Raw genomic sequence first — 17,002 nt, forward strand, 5'->3', positions numbered from 1 at the left:
CCTGTCTGTCCTGACACCGACGTTGCCGCCTCATTTCTCTGCCACAAGTTTCCCTTGAGTCCGTCTGATCTCAGGGTGACCAGAATGGTCCCGTGTGCACTGTGGGAGCCCCTGAGATGGGCAAGGAGTTTTAGCGCCATTGCCCGTCCTCCTGGAGCATGTGGGGCACTTGGCCCAGGTAGAGCGTGTCACGTGGCCAAGCTCTGTGGCGGGATAGAAGAGCGGCGTCTCCTGCAATGTGCCCTCGATTAACACGCGTGTGGCTTCTCTTTCAGAATGTCTGCTTCATCTTCCCTCAGTTTTTATACCAGTTCTTCTGTGGGTTTTCGCAACAGGTGAGTCCTGATGCCTGAGGTCGAGCTCACCTGAGCCTTATCCCTCTTCCCCACATGTGTCTGTGGTGGGCGGAGGGTGGACGGCAGGGCATGCGGGCCAGATGACCCCCCCGTTCCGTCGCTGATCTTCTTTCATCTAAAGCAACCGGGACCGGGGGAAACCTAAGCTTGGAGGCGGCGATCAGAATTGCAAACTTTCGTGCAACTTTCTCTTGTTGCAGGTTTGGAATGGCAGGACCGGGTGGGTCCGCTGTGATTTTAATCCAGACTAGTCGACATCCTGACACTTTGAAAAATGTCCTTGTCCTTCTGTATCTGTAGAAAAATGGCTCTGTGTGCATTTTAGAATGCTCGTGCCTGTGGCCCTTTGTAAATGAAAACTACACATGCATATTGAAACGAATCATCCGAAAGTCTTGTCGAGATGCCCGGGTGCTGTTTTCACGTGGCTTTTCGGTCCCGCAGACCCTGTACGACACTGCCTACCTGACTCTCTACAACATCAGCTTCACCTCCCTCCCCATCCTGCTGCACAGCCTGACGGAGCAGCACGTCGCCATGGACACGCTCAAGAGGGACCCTGCCCTCTACAGGTACCTCAAGCAGGCAGCCGCTGTAGGCAAGGAGAAGGACCGGGCAGCCCTGCCGCGAATCCGGATAATACTTGGTTGAAGTACTTAAAAGCCAGACGATTCAGTGTCAGCTGACACACTCGCTTCCACAGGAGATTCTTCAAGCAGGAAGCCATGTGATTTAAGTGAATATACTCCAAATTCAGACAGAGGATTTATGTGGCGTTTGAAATGTACACGTTAAGCCAGTTTGCATTTTACCGTGGTTTTCGATGGTTATGAAAGCACTTGGGGTGAGAGTTTCTATCCCCTTGTGACCCCAGCGGATTTATGGCCTAAATGATCCTCGCAGGTCCAAATAGGTTCCATTCAGTGAGAGAAGAGAAAAGTTAACATATCTGATCTCAGGGTGCTCTTTTCTGCTAAAAAGTATTTTTAATAACAAGGAAACGATTTTTCTGCTGTTTCAGAACTGCACCCCAGGATCTTTGGCCGATTCAATGTGTCACTGTTTATTGTGGCTTTGTAAATTAAACGTGTTATTTTTCAGGACATTTTAGATGCACGTGTGGTTGTAAGAAATAGGAGAGAGATTCTGTGAGGTTTTATCCAGTTTCCCCAGTGGTAGCATCTGACAGACCGTCCTACAGAACCGCAGGACAAGGTCACAAGCAGGGCACCGACGCGACACGCCCAGCCGTCTTACTGGTCCTTGCTCGTGTGCACACGTGTGCTCACGTGTGTGTGCACTAAATTCTGTGCAGGCTTTTCACGTGTGTGAGTCCTGTGCCCACACAGTCAAGACAACTCACCAGCCCCACGGCCTACATCAGAATCATTAGCCGTTAAATGGGGTCTTGAAGTGTTGGGGTCCAAAATAATCCCTGTAGGTGATAAAAAAAAAGCAAGCTCTGAGTTTGTCACGTGCATTTAATGGTACAGGAGTAAGTCTAAGAAAATAGGGAACCCACACCATTTTAGACACACACCCGGAGGGAATCCTGCAGCTTCTCTGTCTTATTGAACTAAACTGACAGGTGTAGGAAGCCCTGTCGTGAAATGCGCAGCCTGGTCCGGGAAGCCCGCGGTCTTAGCATTCGGATGCCAGCGTGTCCCTGTGTCCTGTGTCCTTCCTTTCGGAAGCAGAGGTGTGAGCGCTGGCATCTTTCTTCCTCTAGTGATATCACAGTCCATTTTTGAGAAATAAAATATTCAAACAGAGATTGTTCAGGAATATCCGTATGTAGTAAAATGCAAAGTCTGGAGAGCATTTTGCTTTTGCTCCCAGGAAGCTCACTTCATGTCTGTTGGTCCTTCCCACTGTATCAGCTGGGGACGTCGCCCCTCACACCTCAGCATGTTTGCTCCCTTCTCGCTGTGCTTTGACCATGATGGTTTCGGTTACTACAGCTTTGTGCTACAAGCTGTCCCAGGGCCTTTCTGGGACCGGGTGTGGTGTTGAGTGAAGTGACAGGTGGTGTGGCCGGAGGAGCCGCAGAGCATCAAGTGAGGCTCGGGGGCGTGGCCAGTCGTGAGGCCCACCTGGCATCCCACGGGCTCCGTGCATTCAGAGCGTGTGCCGGCCAGTCGACGGGTGGAGGTGGGGGTCTGGCCGCGATGTGGACAGGCTGTGTGGTGCTCGCGGCCGGGCTTCTCCAGGACCCGCTTTTCGGGGCTTGGCTGAGCGGGTGTCGGTAGGGGCCCCGCCCCCTCCGAGGGCCCTCCTTCTCCTGTCCCTGCTTGTCCCTGCAGCTCTGCCACCTCGGGGCACTCCGCGAGTCAGGGGCCCCCGGACGAGGACGGCGGCCGCGGGGCCGGTGGACACGGTGGGGGCTGAGTGGGCGCGTGCGCCTGGACGCGCTCACAGGTTCCCACCCTTTGCCTCCCCCAGAGACATCGCCAAGAACGCTCTCCTCCGCTGGCGCGTGTTCATTTACTGGACGTTCTTAGGTGTGTTCGATGCTCTGGTGTTTTTCTTCGGTGCTTACTTCATGTTTGAAAACACAACCGTGACCAGCAACGGACAGGTTAGTACGGAACTGGGTCGTGTCAGCGTGGCTCCGGGGTTCTTTGGGGATAGAGCTTGAATCCAGCACGATCCCGGGTCAGCGCAGTCTCAGCACAGCCCGTGGGGACCGTGTCTGGGTGTCAGCCCCGCAGCTGGATGGAAGGGACGTGATGGCAGAGTTCTGCCGACTGTAGGGACACCCTTCCTGAGGGGTTCCAGGCTTTATTTCTGTAGCTTACTCACCGTTAGCTATACCTAGTGGTTCGATTTGATCGTTGAGACGTGGCTTATTAAGTATGGGAAATAATTTAGTATTTAACCCATTTTAGTGTTTGTTCACATCCTTAAGTATCTGTTTACTTCGCAACAAGTAGATTTACACTTGCCTGGTAGGCGTTCAGCGCTCTGGTTTTTTGCATAATTTCTAGGGGTTGTTTTATTTGTATCTTGCTTTTTTCTTTCTGCCATGGCTTCCTTCCCACTCTCAGATAGTGACCACCAACACACACATGGTAAGAAATCTGTGGGTGCGTCCTTTGTGTTTTTGGAGTGCGTTATAAATAAAATATTTCTCGAAAATATTTTCCAACGTGACTCCCTTTGTGTGCTTGTCGGTAGAAATGCTGCTAGTTGCTGCCCCACGTCTGTAGGACTGGGGTCGTCCCAGGAACCTGTGCGTCCACTTGGGTCACTGTTGCTGAGGTTACTCCCTGTATTTCCATGTCGGGGACCACCAGCGGGGTCAGTGATGTTTCTAAGTGGACTTGATCTGTTTGGACCGCCCTTGACCTAAGTAAGTAGGAAGACACACGAGCATGTGAGGCTGGAGGGGATGCTGCTTTGACCGTGGCCGACCTCCAGCCCCGCCTGGAGAATACGAGAGGCCCGGGGCCCGGCGCCCTGCTTCTGACCTGATGCCCCAGGGTCCACGTAAAGAAGGGGAGCTTGTGAACAGAGGTTTACTGCACGTCCTGTCTGATGGGACACCTCTCTTTCCGTTTGTCCCTCCGCGTGGCTGGCCTGAAGTTCAGAGTCTTGCTGTGTGTTTGCCCATCGGTTTGTCTGTTTCTTTTTTCTTGTGACTGCAAGGTGCTGTCATCTCTCATTATAACCGAAACCAATTTTTCCTAAATTGATCTTGAGGATTTTTCAAAGTCTTTTTGCACTTTTCTAAAATCTTCACATTTTTCAAGGATTTACACTTTGTCTTAGTTGTAGTTGTAGCTCCCGGGTGCCACGAGGCCGTCATGTGTCGGTGGTTGAGTCGAGCTGTCTCAGCGTTTGCTCTGATGCATCTTTAGTGAGATTCCCTTGCGGCCCAGTTTTAAGTGAGCACCTCACATGTACCTTAAAGAGCTCAGACTTTGTGTCCCGGCATCCGTGGTCCCAGGATCCAGGCAGTGAGTCGCTTCTGCAGGCGTCACCCTCGCTCACCAGTCGCTCCTTCAGTCGGACAGTTTCACGGTGTTAGAGCCGAGCAAATGGAAGTTCAGACAGATGAATACTGTACGAGGTCAGGGAATTAGAGCTCAGACCCAGGGTGTGTGTTTTAGACCGTGCAGCTGCTGAATTGCTTGACGCTCACATCATGTAGTGACAGGGTTGGCCCTGCTCTGCAAGCCCACGAGAGGGCGGGTGTGAGCAGGGAGGGGACGTGCACCCTGGACACAGGTGCTGGTCGCCCGAGGGGCCCCGGATGCAGGCCTGGGGGGCCTTCCCGGCACGAGGCTGGGCCGCATCTCCTCCTGCCGCTGCTGTGGTCAGAGCTGCAGGCCCAGGTGCCTTGAGGCCCTTCCCGTGAGCCAAGGGCTTCTGCCGTTTCCTGTTTCTCTGCTACTCGCTCCTGAGGGCGCCCTGAGCCACCATGGAACCCGGATCCCAGCGTCTAGAAGGGGTCTTTCCCGTGAGACGGTTACATACCATCCCTCCGCCACCTGCCACCTCTGTGCCTTTGCTCAACTGTTATGGGACAAAAGAGTTGGTTAGAATCTGGAACCATGGCAGGAAGGGAGAGCGAGGTAGAAAGAACGCCAGTTGGCTGGGGCCCTGTGCTCACGGACCAGGAGCTCTGAGGCCCCCGTGGGAACAGAGTCAGCACAGGCCACGCACATCCTGTCACGTGAAAAGCTCCTGAGATGCACGGTGATGTCAGGAAGCAGCGTGCGCGACAGTCGTACCAAGTGAGGTGCTGGACCTGGGCGTTTGTCCACAGCTGTGCCTTGGGTCACTGGCGCCCGGGGGACGATAAACAACCTGCAGACGTAGAGGCATGAGAGCAAGGCCAGCGCTAAGCGGAGGGACACCTGCGGGGACCCAGGGTAGACCTTTATCACCAGGAGGACAGGAGCCCCAGGGCCACGCGTGGCGAGTGCGCCCCGTCGATGGTCTGACTCTAGACCCCCGCGGTACCTCGGGGCCTCCGCAGAGAGCCTTCTCGCTCTGGATCACTGAGTCTTAAGTGCTTGTTTGTTTGTCAGGTAAGGGGGCTGCATCCCTTACAAAACCAAAAGTGATATTGTAGGCTGGTTCTGTAGCAATTCAGACAAAGCAGCAAACAGAGCTGTAAGTCCAGGGCGGCCTCAGGGGGCTGCTGATGTCCTTGGTCTTGGGCAGCAGGGGGTTCGGTGAGGATAGCGGTCATCTCTGTCCTCTTCCAAGGAGGACGGACGTGTCTTCTTGGTGGGACATTTTAGCTGCCCTGTTCTAGTGATGGTCGGGAGGTGACCCCTAAATCATTCTGTAGGCGTGTTCGTGGATCTGTTGAGAACAACTGAATCATTGATAATTTTTGAAAAAGAGAAATTCACTTGTGGAGCGTTTTCTGCACAGACATCAAGAGCTGTATTATTTCTCGAGTGAGAATATAAGACAATGATTATTTTATTGTTGAACTGCGGGATATTCCTAGGTGAACGCTTGAAAGTTTGGGGCACGTTGTAATAGAAGCCAGTAAACATCTAGAGCGCGGGAACGTGAGCTGTCCCCAGCGGACTGGACAAGAACACCAACGCTCAGCAGAGGGTCCCAGTCAGCACGTGAAGCGAATGTAGTAGATGTGACTGCGATCTCGAGAAAACATAAGACATGTTTGTCGTGGGATATTTTTACACACAAAAATTAAACTGCTCTAGGCTTTAGAGCTTCTGTGAGCAGTAAGATTTCCTACAAGATAGTCCTGAGGAAGAGGAGAGAGGGCGGAGTGGGAGAAGGAATTAAACTTGGACCTGGTTGCGGGGGAGGTGGGAGATCTCCTACTGAATCCTCTCCTCTGAGCGAGGCCCAGAAGTTCACGACGTTCTCCGCGGAGACACGTGTTACTTTAGGAAATCAGCCCTGGGGCTTCCTGGGGGCTGGGGAACTGATATCACTCGGGAGAAAGGCCGTCCCTCAGGATACCCCTTTGAGAAAGGGGATTGGAGCCCCAGTGAATCACCCCCAAAGTCCATAGAAATGATGGCTAACGAATTCAGTAATGCGTTGACTATCAGCTTGACCTGCGGGCTCCCTTAAATAAGGAGCCCCAGAGGCGCTTACGGAGGGGTTACCGTGATCACCTCCCGGTGAGCTGCGATAGCTGGCGGAGGGCACAGGTGAAGGTGGCCAGGTGTGCAGCCTTGCCCAGGTTCCAACCCAAAGGCCTGAATCTGATTCAAGGTACTTGTGCTTTACTGCTGTTCGCCTGTAAACAGCACACCCTGTGTTTTGCTGGGCTGGGCGTGGATCCCAGATCCACCAGAATCTACCGAATCCTAGGAATCTCGGCAGCGCCTTGGGAAGCACCGCCCTACCCCTCTCAGGAAGAGATGAGAAGCCGTTTGAGTGATTGAAATGTTGTCCCCGATTGCGATGCTGCTGGAGCTGCCCTGTCTGCCACGGGTGCTCCACAGCCACGTTTGCTGCTACCTAACAGTTTTGTGAAAGATCTCTGAATCCCTCCCTGGCAGGGGCGGCAAACGCAAAGGCTGTGAGGGCTTCTGCCCGTGCAGCTGAGCTGATGGTGCCCGCGGGGTTCAGAGCCGCCCCCTCCCTGCACCTTCACCTCTTGCTTTTGGCTAAAAACGGTAGCTTCCAATGAAAAGGAAGCGGGCGCTGCGTCCTCCTGCACCTGCTGGCCACTGCCGAGCTGCAGCCCACCTCAGAGGGAAAATTTCCTGCCCCCGACATGAAGCATTGAGGAGACAGCCCTGTCTTGGGGGCCCCCGCCTGGGCGCTGTTGCCCGTGAGGCCAGGAGTTCTTGGCTGTAGGGCTGCCCCGGTGCAGTTAGCAGACCCCTGGCCTCTGCCTCCGGGATGCCAGGAGCCCCCCTCCCCCGAAATGTCCCCAGACACTGCAGGTGTCCCCCACCTCGGGGACAGAATCACCTCCAGGGAGGGCCACTGTGGCTGTGGATCTGAGCCAGCTTTGATCACGCTGATGAAGCGAAGAATGAAGTGACGATGAGGGTCCTTAAGTCTGTTTCCTGCAAAGGTCCTGGCGCTTTGGCTTTTCTCCTAGAATTCTGCAAGTAGGTTCTTGCCTCGGTAAGCACCTCACAAGGCCTGCAGCCCACGTGCTCGCCTGAAGTGAGTCGCGTGTAGGGATGTTCCTTTGGTTGAAAACGAACCACACGGGAAAGCAGTTTTTATTCCGGCTGGTAATGCTTTGTTTTCTCTTAAAGAAGAACTAGGAGCGTTTTCTGAGAGGCCCAGCTCGCAGAATCCGACAAACCAGAAGTGGGTCTGCTCTTAGGCGGTGTAGAAATCTCAAAGAAAATAACTTGTAAAATAACAAGAGGCTGGTTTGTCCCCGGGAGGAAGGCTCTGAAGTGGCTGGTGTTTCCTTTTGCTTGTGTCTGTGTCTGTGGGTGAGAAACGTGTTGTCCCCTGGTCGGACGTGTGTGCTCCCCGCTGGCCGAGCCCACATCCCGCCGGGGCCTCGTCCGGGGGCCGCTGCGTGTCCGAGGTCCTGGCCGCGGACCTGCCCCGGGCCCTTGTGCAGCTCTGTCGTGTCTCCCCTCCTCCGTTTCCATGACTCCCACGGGGCCGCATCCTGGTGATGCCGCCCGCAGGGGACAAGGCTGTTGCTCTCACCGCTCCCAGGACGATGGCAGCAGTGGTTTGCCTTCCGAGCCGAAAGGTGTTTGAGCTGAAAAGAGACTAGACACGCGCTCTACCGAGCGTGGGCTGGGCCGCCGGGTAAAGGTCTCGTCCGCGTGAAACACGAGCGGGGAGAGCGGGGTCGGCCCCTGCGGACCGTGACTCTAGCTCGCAGGCGTGTCCTGTCGTCCGCGTGAAACACGAGTGGGGGGAGCGGGGTCGGCCCCTGCGGACCGTGACTCTAGCGAGCGGGGGGAGCGGGGTCGGCCCCTGCGGACCGTGTCTCTAACGAGCGGGGGGGAGCGCGGTCGGCCCCTGCGGACCGTGACTCTAACGAGCGGGGGGAGCGCGGTCGGCCCCTGTGGACCGTGTCTCTAACGAGCGGGAGAGCGGGGTCGGCCCTTGCGGACCGTGACTCTAGCTCGCAGACGTGTCCTGTCGTCCGCGTGAAACACGAGTGGGGGGAGCAGGGTCGGCCCCTGCGGACCGTGACTCTAGCTTGCAGACGTGTCCTGTCGTCTGCATGAAACACAAGCGGGGGGAGCAGGGTCGGCCCCTGCAGACCGTGACTCTAGCTCGCAGGCGTGTCCTGCTCTGCTTTGTAAGCAGGGCCGCCGTTTGCGGGAGCAGCGAGGGGGCAGCACCGGGGGTGGCTGTGCAGGAAGGACGGGGCGCCCAGCGGGAACCACCACCCGCCCCAGCGATGCTGCGGGATCCGGGGCCTAGCGAGCCGGGCTCGGCCGGCCTCCCTCTCACGTTTTGGCGACATCGCGGTGTCTCCGCGTGTCTGGGGCTGGAAGTGTCAGGCGGGGCCGTGGGAGATGCTCTCTGCCCCTCGTGTGGAGTGCGAAGGAGGAGAATCCGTATTAGTGGGAGACGACGTGGACTCTTGTCTCCACAGGTATTTGGGAACTGGACCTTCGGGACGCTGGTTTTCACGGTGATGGTGTTTACGGTCACCCTGAAGGTACATCCCCTGACCTGACGTGCTTCCTCCGGGTACAGTCAGCCCTCCTAGTGAGTCGTGACCCTGACCCTAACCCTGCCGGGGTCTTCTCCCCGCCACCAACTCGGCCCCGGCCCCGAGGGGCAAAGGTCAGAATTGCACAGAAGGTGGTGGAGGGATATTCTGTGGGAAGGGATGGATATTAGACTTCTTTTAAATGGCCATCTGCCCCACCCCTAGTAGAAGCAAAATCCATCTTAATTGGAACAAATTAATGTACCGTGGAAAATTTAGCTCTTTTTCGAGTCAGGTCGGATTCCTCCTGGAATCTCCTTACGAAGGTCCCAAATCCTGCCAGCCCGAGTCTTGGAAAACCCCCAGCAACGCCCCGGGTGGAGCTACGACCAGCGCCTTGGGCCACCGCCCGAGTCGCCCTGTGGGAGCATCTCCCTGGGATCCGGGCAGGCTTACTGGCCATGTTGAGACTCGGAGGCCGTGGGGAACCCTTTCTCTCCATTGGAACCTAAAGTGTGTTTTTCCCAGACAGGTTGGTGTAGGCATTTGAGCTAACATTAAGGCTGTTTCCACTCTCTTCCCGCTTCCTTCCCCAGCTGTCAGGGCTCCCAGGGCCATGCCCAGGTGACACCACCATCAATCGCCTTTTCCCTCTTTCAGCTGGCGCTGGACACACACTACTGGACCTGGATAAACCACTTTGTGATCTGGGGGTCACTGCTGTTCTACGTCGTCTTTTCCCTCCTCTGGGGAGGAGTAATCTGGTATGGAGTTGATAATTCTAGAATCATCATTATGTTACTGGCCCCGCGGTGTCTTTCCTCGAGGGCTGACAACTGTGTGCAGGAGGGGCATGGCGCCAGGGCCGGGGGGGGGGGGCCCGCAGGGGACGAGGCGGGTGTGGTCCCTGCTCCTTTCCGCCAGGTTCTCAGTGGGGGAGACACGCTGCATCATACACGTGACAGGAGGAGCAGACCGGACACTACAGCAAGGGACCTAGTTCAGATCAAAGGCTGGGGGAAGGCGTCTCCAGAAAAGCTGTTATTTAAATGGAAACCTGGGAGGGAAGCACTGTCATCACCGTGGTGGGTGCGCCCGGGGAGCTGGCCTGGGCCGAGGCAGTCGGACCCCAGCCAGAGCCCTTCCTAAGGAAGGGAGCCCCACGTGCAAACACCTTGGGGTGGGGCCCGGCAGGGGAAGGAAGGTCCAGCCTGCCTCCATCGGGGACTTTAAGCAGAGGAGCGTCAGAGTCCGACTGCACTCTTAGGAAGGTCACCGTGGCTGCTGTGTTGGAAGTGAACTTGGGAGTGGAACACAGACAAGGCAGCCGGTCTAGAGACCGTTGCAGTACAGCGGTCAGTCCTGACGGGGGCAGCAAGTGGCTGCCTTTGCTGGCGCTGTTCCGTCCACCCAGACGTCCTTTCTCACTAGCCTGCCTGGGGAGCGCCTGTTCATCTTTCGAAACCCGGCGGCCCATCAACCTCATCCACTCTTCCCTCGAGTCACCTCCCAGGCGGGCATTTCCACCTGGTCCCCCGAGCAGCTGTTCCTTCCCCTGTCACAGCGCATGCCGGATTTACGTGTAATTCTCCTGTTTACGTTTCCACCTCCCCCATAAGATGGAGAATTTCCTGAGCAGGGCTGGGACTGGGGGGAGGCGAGTGAGGCCCGGGACCACAGCCTGGCCGAACGGGAGGCCAGAAGCAGTGTCCCCTCCACCTGGCGTCCCCAGTGCTGACCTCGGCTCCCGGGAGGGGCAGGCGGCCCCCGAAATGGGGGAGAGGCTTCCCAGTCCATCAGGTCCCCACGTGGAGGTTGCTGAGCTGACATCCACCCAATGACCCGCTCTGTCGCTGACCCCCCAGTGGCCAGATCCATGCATTGCACATTCTTGGAGACCAGGAAATCCAGGAAGACCAGACCAGCTTTTGGTGGGTTTCCAGCAGCCCTGCCCCAGGCCACAGATCCCTGCGGTTCTAGCGAGCTCTCCAGAGCGGCCGCCTGAGAACTCCCAGGCCGGCTCCTGGGCCTTGGGGCTTCGGAGCCAAGAAGCGGTTGTGTTTAGCATCATCACTGCCCCTTTCCAGAGGCTTTTGTGAGTCACCTGGCAGGAGAGTCATTTCATTCTCTGTATTTTTATGGAAATTAAAAAAATATATTATGGCATAATTTTTTTTTTTTTTTGTGGTACGCGGGCCTCTCACTGCTGTGGCCCCTCCCCTTGCGGAGCACGGGCTCCGGACGCGCAGGCCCAGTGGCCACGGCTCACGGGCCCAGCCACTCCGCAGCACATGGGATCTTCCCGGACCGGGGCACGAACCGTGTCCCCTGCATCGGCAGGCGGACTCTCAACCACTGTGCCACCAGGGAAGCCCCTATGGCATAAATTTTTAAGTATTTAATCGTTCTGCTGACGCGTGCAGATATGAATGCATGAAGATATGCATGCTTGCATATCTTCTCCACATTAATAGCTATTGCGCAGATATGATTCTAAGGTACAAAAAATATGACCTACTTCATCTTTTAAAATCTTTCCCGCTGTTCTGAAACTGAACTTCAGGGACTTGTTTTCCCCGTTGGGATGACTTCATAGAATTCCTCTCCTTTTCCCGTGGGTTAACACGCAGCGTTACAGGGAGAGGCCACAGCCCAGTGTTAATGGGGTTAGTCCCCGCAGGCAGGCTAGGTGGCTTGTCCAGTGACTGTCGTGACAAAAGTGAAAACTTCCAGAACACATGGGCTCTTCGTGCAAGTAGAGAAAACAGACCAGGATTTCGGTGTTTCTCCTGCCATCGTGTTACGTTTCTCCTTTCCCTCGACGCTGCAGGCCATTCCTCAGTTATCAAAGGATGTACTATGTGTTCATACACATGCTGTCCAGCGGCCCCGCCTGGCTGGCCATCATCCTGCTCGTCGCCGTCAGCCTCCTTCCCGACGTCCTCAAGAAAGTGCTGTGCAGGCAGCTGTGGCCCAGTGCCACCGAGAGAGTCCAGGTACCGCCCCGGGCGCCGTGGGGCAGCCCTTAGATAGGGGAGCGGGAAAGGTTTGGGTTTGGAAATGCGGTCAGTCCGCCGTTACTAACGAGTTCCATGATGACACGTGGGTTTACGCCTGAACCTAGATGACCAGTGGTTAGACTTGAGCGGCTAGTCCCTGAACTAAGAAAAAGATTAAGAGAAAAAGATGAAGCCAATACAAAAGGCAAATTGTTTTTTGTACATTTTTAAAAGTTGTTTCAACTAATCATTACCTTGAAGGTAAAATGGCATTACTTTTAGGGATGGTGAATTTGGCTCAAACTTTAGCATTTATTTTGGAAAATTCTGGTTATGAGTAGTTAGGGCTGTTGTTTTCCACCCTCCCAAATGGAAGCCAACAAGCTGAATTCCGGATCCAGGAAAGATGAGAGATATGAAGTATGCCGGGACTGGCATCAGACACAAGTGGTACTCAGAGCTTCCCAAGAGTGCTCTGGCCCTCCCCGGGGTTCCTGGGGAGGGGATGTCCCCCGTCCCCTTACCCCTGTGACCCCCCGCTACCCTCTCACCCCTGTGACTTGCCCTTGGAGGTGCAGGCCTCAGGAGGAGGAGGAAGGATGCTAGTGAGAGGGCAGAGGCCACAGCAGGGCCCGTTGCTGCAGGACGCTTGTCTCACCTGTAGCAAGGTGCTTGTGCAGGTGAAGGGGGCGGGGCATGCAGGTGGGGAGGGACCGGAGGGAGGGTGACAACAGGAGAGGGTGAGTGGCACGTCCTGGGGCTGAGTCACTGGGAAGCTCAGGGGCCCCATGGTCTCAGTCCCAAGTGCTGTTGGCCGGCTTTGGGGTGGAAAGCAGGTGGACTTGCCCCCACAAGTCCCCGCTCCCCTCCCAGCAGGTGACAGGTCGGGGGCAAAGCCTTCAGGTTCCTGGTGCTGGTTTAAAATGCTGAGCGCAGTGCCCCAGCCCTGGGGATTCTGCTGGGTTTGCAAAGTCGGTGCCCAGACGAACGCAGGAGGGGTTAGTGCAGGTCCACGTCTGACAACTTCATTACGAGTTGCACAGTCGTCCGGGGCTGTTCCCGGGCGGGACACAGGCGGGAGTGCGAGGGGAGGGATCCCGCCCGCCTGGGCTGGGCTGGGCCGCGGGGCCGGTGTGGCCTGGTTTCCAGTGGCTGCAGGGACGTTCGGAGGCTGCCGCTCGTCTCACCGGACTCACCGCCTTTTCTTGTCTCTTCCCTTCTTCGTTCCTTTCGTCTTCCGGCCTCTTTGCCCAAATAACCACCTTGTTTATCGATGTGCATGGCCTCCTGACCTCTGACCTCTGGCCTCTGGGACCGGCAGACTAGGAACCAGTGCCTTTCTGTCGAGCAGCCCACCGTCTTTATGCTTTCTCAGACTTCCAGCAGTCTGACTTTCTAACGGAACAAGGTGACGCTTTTCTGTCTTTTTGCATGCTTGGGACTCAGTCGCAGGACCGCACAGGGTTGACGGTTAAGCTCGGAGCCGCGCTCGCAGGCCCGCCCCAGGCAGCACCGGGCCGCTGGCGTCGGGGACGCAGGGTGCCGGGCTCCTGCCGTCCGCGCCACTGACCGGTGCCTGCACACGTCCCTGGGGAGCGTCAGAGCCCGCTCTGCAGGCGGGACTGAGGGCCTCCGGAGAGAGCAGACTCAGGCCATGGCACTGGGCTGCAGAGAAAGCCAGGACAGACGTGTCTGGGGTCAACTTTTTTACCAAAGTCCCTCTTAACTTTTTTAAAAAGTCTGATCATTTTTAGAAAAAGGCGCTGACCTTGCCTTAAAGGGCCGTAGCGCCTCTCTCTCAGGCACATAGAGCCATTCACACGGCGTTCTGTGGCCGCCGCCCAGGGTCGAAGGCGTTTCTTCCGGAGGCAAGGCTTCGGGGACACGGCGTATCTGTTTTCAGTCGTTTGTGTACCTGGTGCCTCATTTCTGTGTGCTCTGAACCAGGCACACTTTGAAGGTCTGTGTTTGGTGTTACTGCTTCACTGAGGCAGCCTGCTTAATGGGAAAATGCCTAAAGCAAAAAAAACAAAAAGGCTTTTTCCTCTTTAATAACTGTTCATATGCCACACAGCTTTAGCACTGCTTTTTAACTAGCAGGATGGTACATTTTTTAAGTTCAAGTAATTATTGGCGATCGAAATTTTTTTAATCTGATGCCCTCAGAATTTGTTAGAATAAGTTACATCATTTCATCTTGCTGTTCACACACTTGAAAACATTCAGGATGAAATTCTTAGGAACATTTTAATAAGTCACAGGAGGTGCTTATGAGATTGGTTGAATCATGCCAACTCCAGGCTAAAACTGAATTCCTCTGACTGTTGATGGGGTTCATTTAGAGTTGATTTGCAGACGCCACACTCTGGCGGCTGGGAGAAGGGCCCTGAGCTCTGTGTGTCCGTAGCCGCGGCCGTGACCCCAGGGTGCCTGGAGCCTGCACTCCAGGCACACACAGGGTCAACGTGTTGTTGCTGGAGAACCGTCCAATTTCTGCAAAACTTGGGAGGAACAAACACTTGACTAGCGGTTTTGTGGGACGTACTGCGTTTGAGATGGATGGCTTTTTCTTTTCACCTGTCCTATTAAAGCGAAAAACATGGCAGGCACCGTGTGTGTACACACATAGGTCATTTACATATACGTGTGCATTTCTGGTTTCTACATCCATTTGCACATACAGTCGTGTGCGTGTCCGCCCCTGCGAAGAGCAGCCACCCCAGCGCTTGTCTGCTTCACCCCCTCCTCGCCAGAGAATGTTCTGCAGCTCACGCCTGTGATCCTTCAGCTCCTACAATTCTCTTCTTCCTTGTTACTGAGAGACTCATACAGTTTGCCTAGAAAATCTCAGTGTTCAGATGCCCGGCCCCGCTGACCTGTGGCCCTGTGACTCCTTGCACCTCCCAGATTCTGGTCTCAGTCCGGGACTCCTCTGTTTGACCAGAGACGGGGCCGAGGGACGGAGTCGGGCAGGCACACAGAGAGTGACAGGCAGGTGGACAGAGGACAGAGGGACAGGCACACAGAGAGGGACAGAGGGACAGGCAGGCACACAGAGCGGGCTAGAGGGACAGGCACAGAGCTCCTCCCTTGGGGCCGGGTGCCCGCTTGGGGAGCCCAGCTGCGCCGGGGTGGTCTCGGGGAGCGGGCAAGGCCGTTAGCCAACGCCCCGCTCTGGGCAGCAGCCTCCCCAGTGGCCCGGCCTCCCCTCCGCGGGCTCAGTGTCTGTCCTCGCCTTGCAGAGGAGCTCGAGCCGCCGAGCCCCGGCCGACGCCGCGCCGAGCCCTGACCGGCCTCTCCTGATGGACCCCGAGCCGCGGCCACGGCGCGAGTAGCTGGTGGATAGGTAACGGCCGCCCGCGGGCAGCCCGGTGTGCTGTGCTCTTGCTGTGCGCGGTTTTCCTCCAAAGTTTTGCGTGCTGTGCTGTGTCTGTTAGGTTCGTGGTCACAGAGAAAGGCCTTTACACACGTGGGTTCCATCCCAGGTAAGTGGCCTGCCCAAGAGGCCGGCCGCGTGGGCTGCGTGCCGTGCACACACACGCACATGCCTGCACACTTGTGCAGCGCACACGCCAGGTGGACATCGCCCCACACGTGTCCGGTGTTCGGCGTCCAGAGCACAGTTCATTCATTCTCATCCGTGGTGGTGGGAATGGCTTCACCTGAAAGGTCCATCAGGAAAGACCACCTTTCGAAGTAAAAAAGGGGATCTGGAGTGAGCGGCCCGAGCCTTGGCCGGGGCAGGTGTCCAGCAGCGCCTTCAGTGTCCAGAGCAGGCGTCTCCCGCCCGGCTGCCCCTCCCCTCCCTGCCCGTTCGATCCGAACACACCCGTGGGCCGGGTAGGGGAGGTGCCTCTGGGGGCGCTGGGTAGGGCGAGGTCGGCATCCCCATTAGAGGAACCGCAGCCAGTCCGGGCCCAGGGAGGGGCTTCATGTTTTCACGCGTGTCTTCTGCGGGACGGTGGGCCCGAGAAGGGGACACGATCGCAGCCGGGACGGTCCACATGCCTCCTCCGTGTCTGGTCCAGCTGTGTTCAGGGGAGCCCAGGCCGGGGCAGCGAGGGCGGTGGCCACGTCGGGGCGTCGGCTCAGACGATGGGTGCTCGATGGGATTCTCGCGGGGGTCCCGGCACTGACTCTGTCCTTTCTGTTCCCGACAGACCGCGTGCTTGGTGTCACGACCACCTCTCGGGAGTCACCCCCTTGCCTCTCTGTAGACCCCAGCCCTGGGCAGCGCCCTGGGAGGGCGGGGGCGCCAGGCCCCCTCCAGCTCAGCCTCTCGCACTCCACGCGTCCCCACCCGGCTACAGACCCCGCTCCTGTGGCCCGAGGGGAGACCGGATGCACGGATCACGGGTCCAGCCTCTAAGAGCCGCACGGTGAAGGGGGCAGGACAGGCGTCTCCGGGCGGCGACCAGGCAGGACGCACGCGAGCCCTCGGTGCACCCTGTGGGAGCAGGATCTGGGGGGATCGCGCCCCCCCCCCCCGTGAGGCCGCACCTCGACCTCCTGGGAAGCGCAGCTGAGCCTTGCAGGCGGGGTCGGGTCTGGCCCCTCCTCCCGGGCCCCAAAACCTCTGCTTTCGGAACCAGCCCAGGGACACCTCAGGACCGGCACCCCTCCCTCCCTCCCGTCCGTCCGCTGCTGCCACCGGGACCTGCGGTAGCGAGGCTGACCGCGGACGTGTCTGGTCCCACGTCCCTTCCTCCGCGGGGCTGGGGCCTGTGTGCTTCGGCACCGCCTCCTGCCTCCCCGCAGCTGCCTACGCGAAGAGGGGAACCTATCCAGTAAAGCTTCCGGCACAGGTTCCGGGCAGTTCATCTTCCCGCTCCCGAGGATGCGGCTCACCGGGGTGCCCTTGCTGCGAAATGCCCGTTTTGGGGGTTGAGGGGAAGGGTGGGGTCTGGGTGCCAGAGGCCGGCCTCTGATGTGGTGCTTAGGCCCCCATTAAGAGTGGTCGGTCTCCCGGCGGTGTTGTCCCCCAGATCTGTGTCAGGCCCACAGGTCTGACAGGGTGGCCTGGGCGACCTGAAAAGCAATATCGCAGCCCT

General features: G+C 57.1%; 1 protein-coding gene across 1 annotated transcript in view; it reads left to right on the top strand.

Moving 5' to 3' along the window:
• ATP11A (ATPase phospholipid transporting 11A) overlaps positions 1–16,712 on the top strand; it is a 116,183-nt gene extending 99,471 nt beyond the window's left edge. Inside the window, exons 23-30 of the mRNA XM_082859231.1 lie at positions 276–335; positions 801–928; positions 2,799–2,934; positions 8,893–8,958; positions 9,613–9,716; positions 11,783–11,948; positions 15,194–15,297; positions 16,112–16,712. Of these exons, the coding sequence (XP_082715357.1) occupies positions 276–335; positions 801–928; positions 2,799–2,934; positions 8,893–8,958; positions 9,613–9,716; positions 11,783–11,948; positions 15,194–15,286 (753 nt within the window). The 3' untranslated portion in view covers positions 15,287–15,297; positions 16,112–16,712. The remainder of the gene's footprint in view (positions 1–275; positions 336–800; positions 929–2,798; positions 2,935–8,892; positions 8,959–9,612; positions 9,717–11,782; positions 11,949–15,193; positions 15,298–16,111) is intronic.
• The last annotated feature ends 290 nt before the right edge of the window (positions 16,713–17,002 follow it).

This window comes from Leucopleurus acutus, assembly GCF_964270905.1.
Source record: "Leucopleurus acutus genome assembly, chromosome: 18".
NCBI lineage: Eukaryota > Metazoa > Chordata > Mammalia > Artiodactyla > Delphinidae > Leucopleurus > Leucopleurus acutus.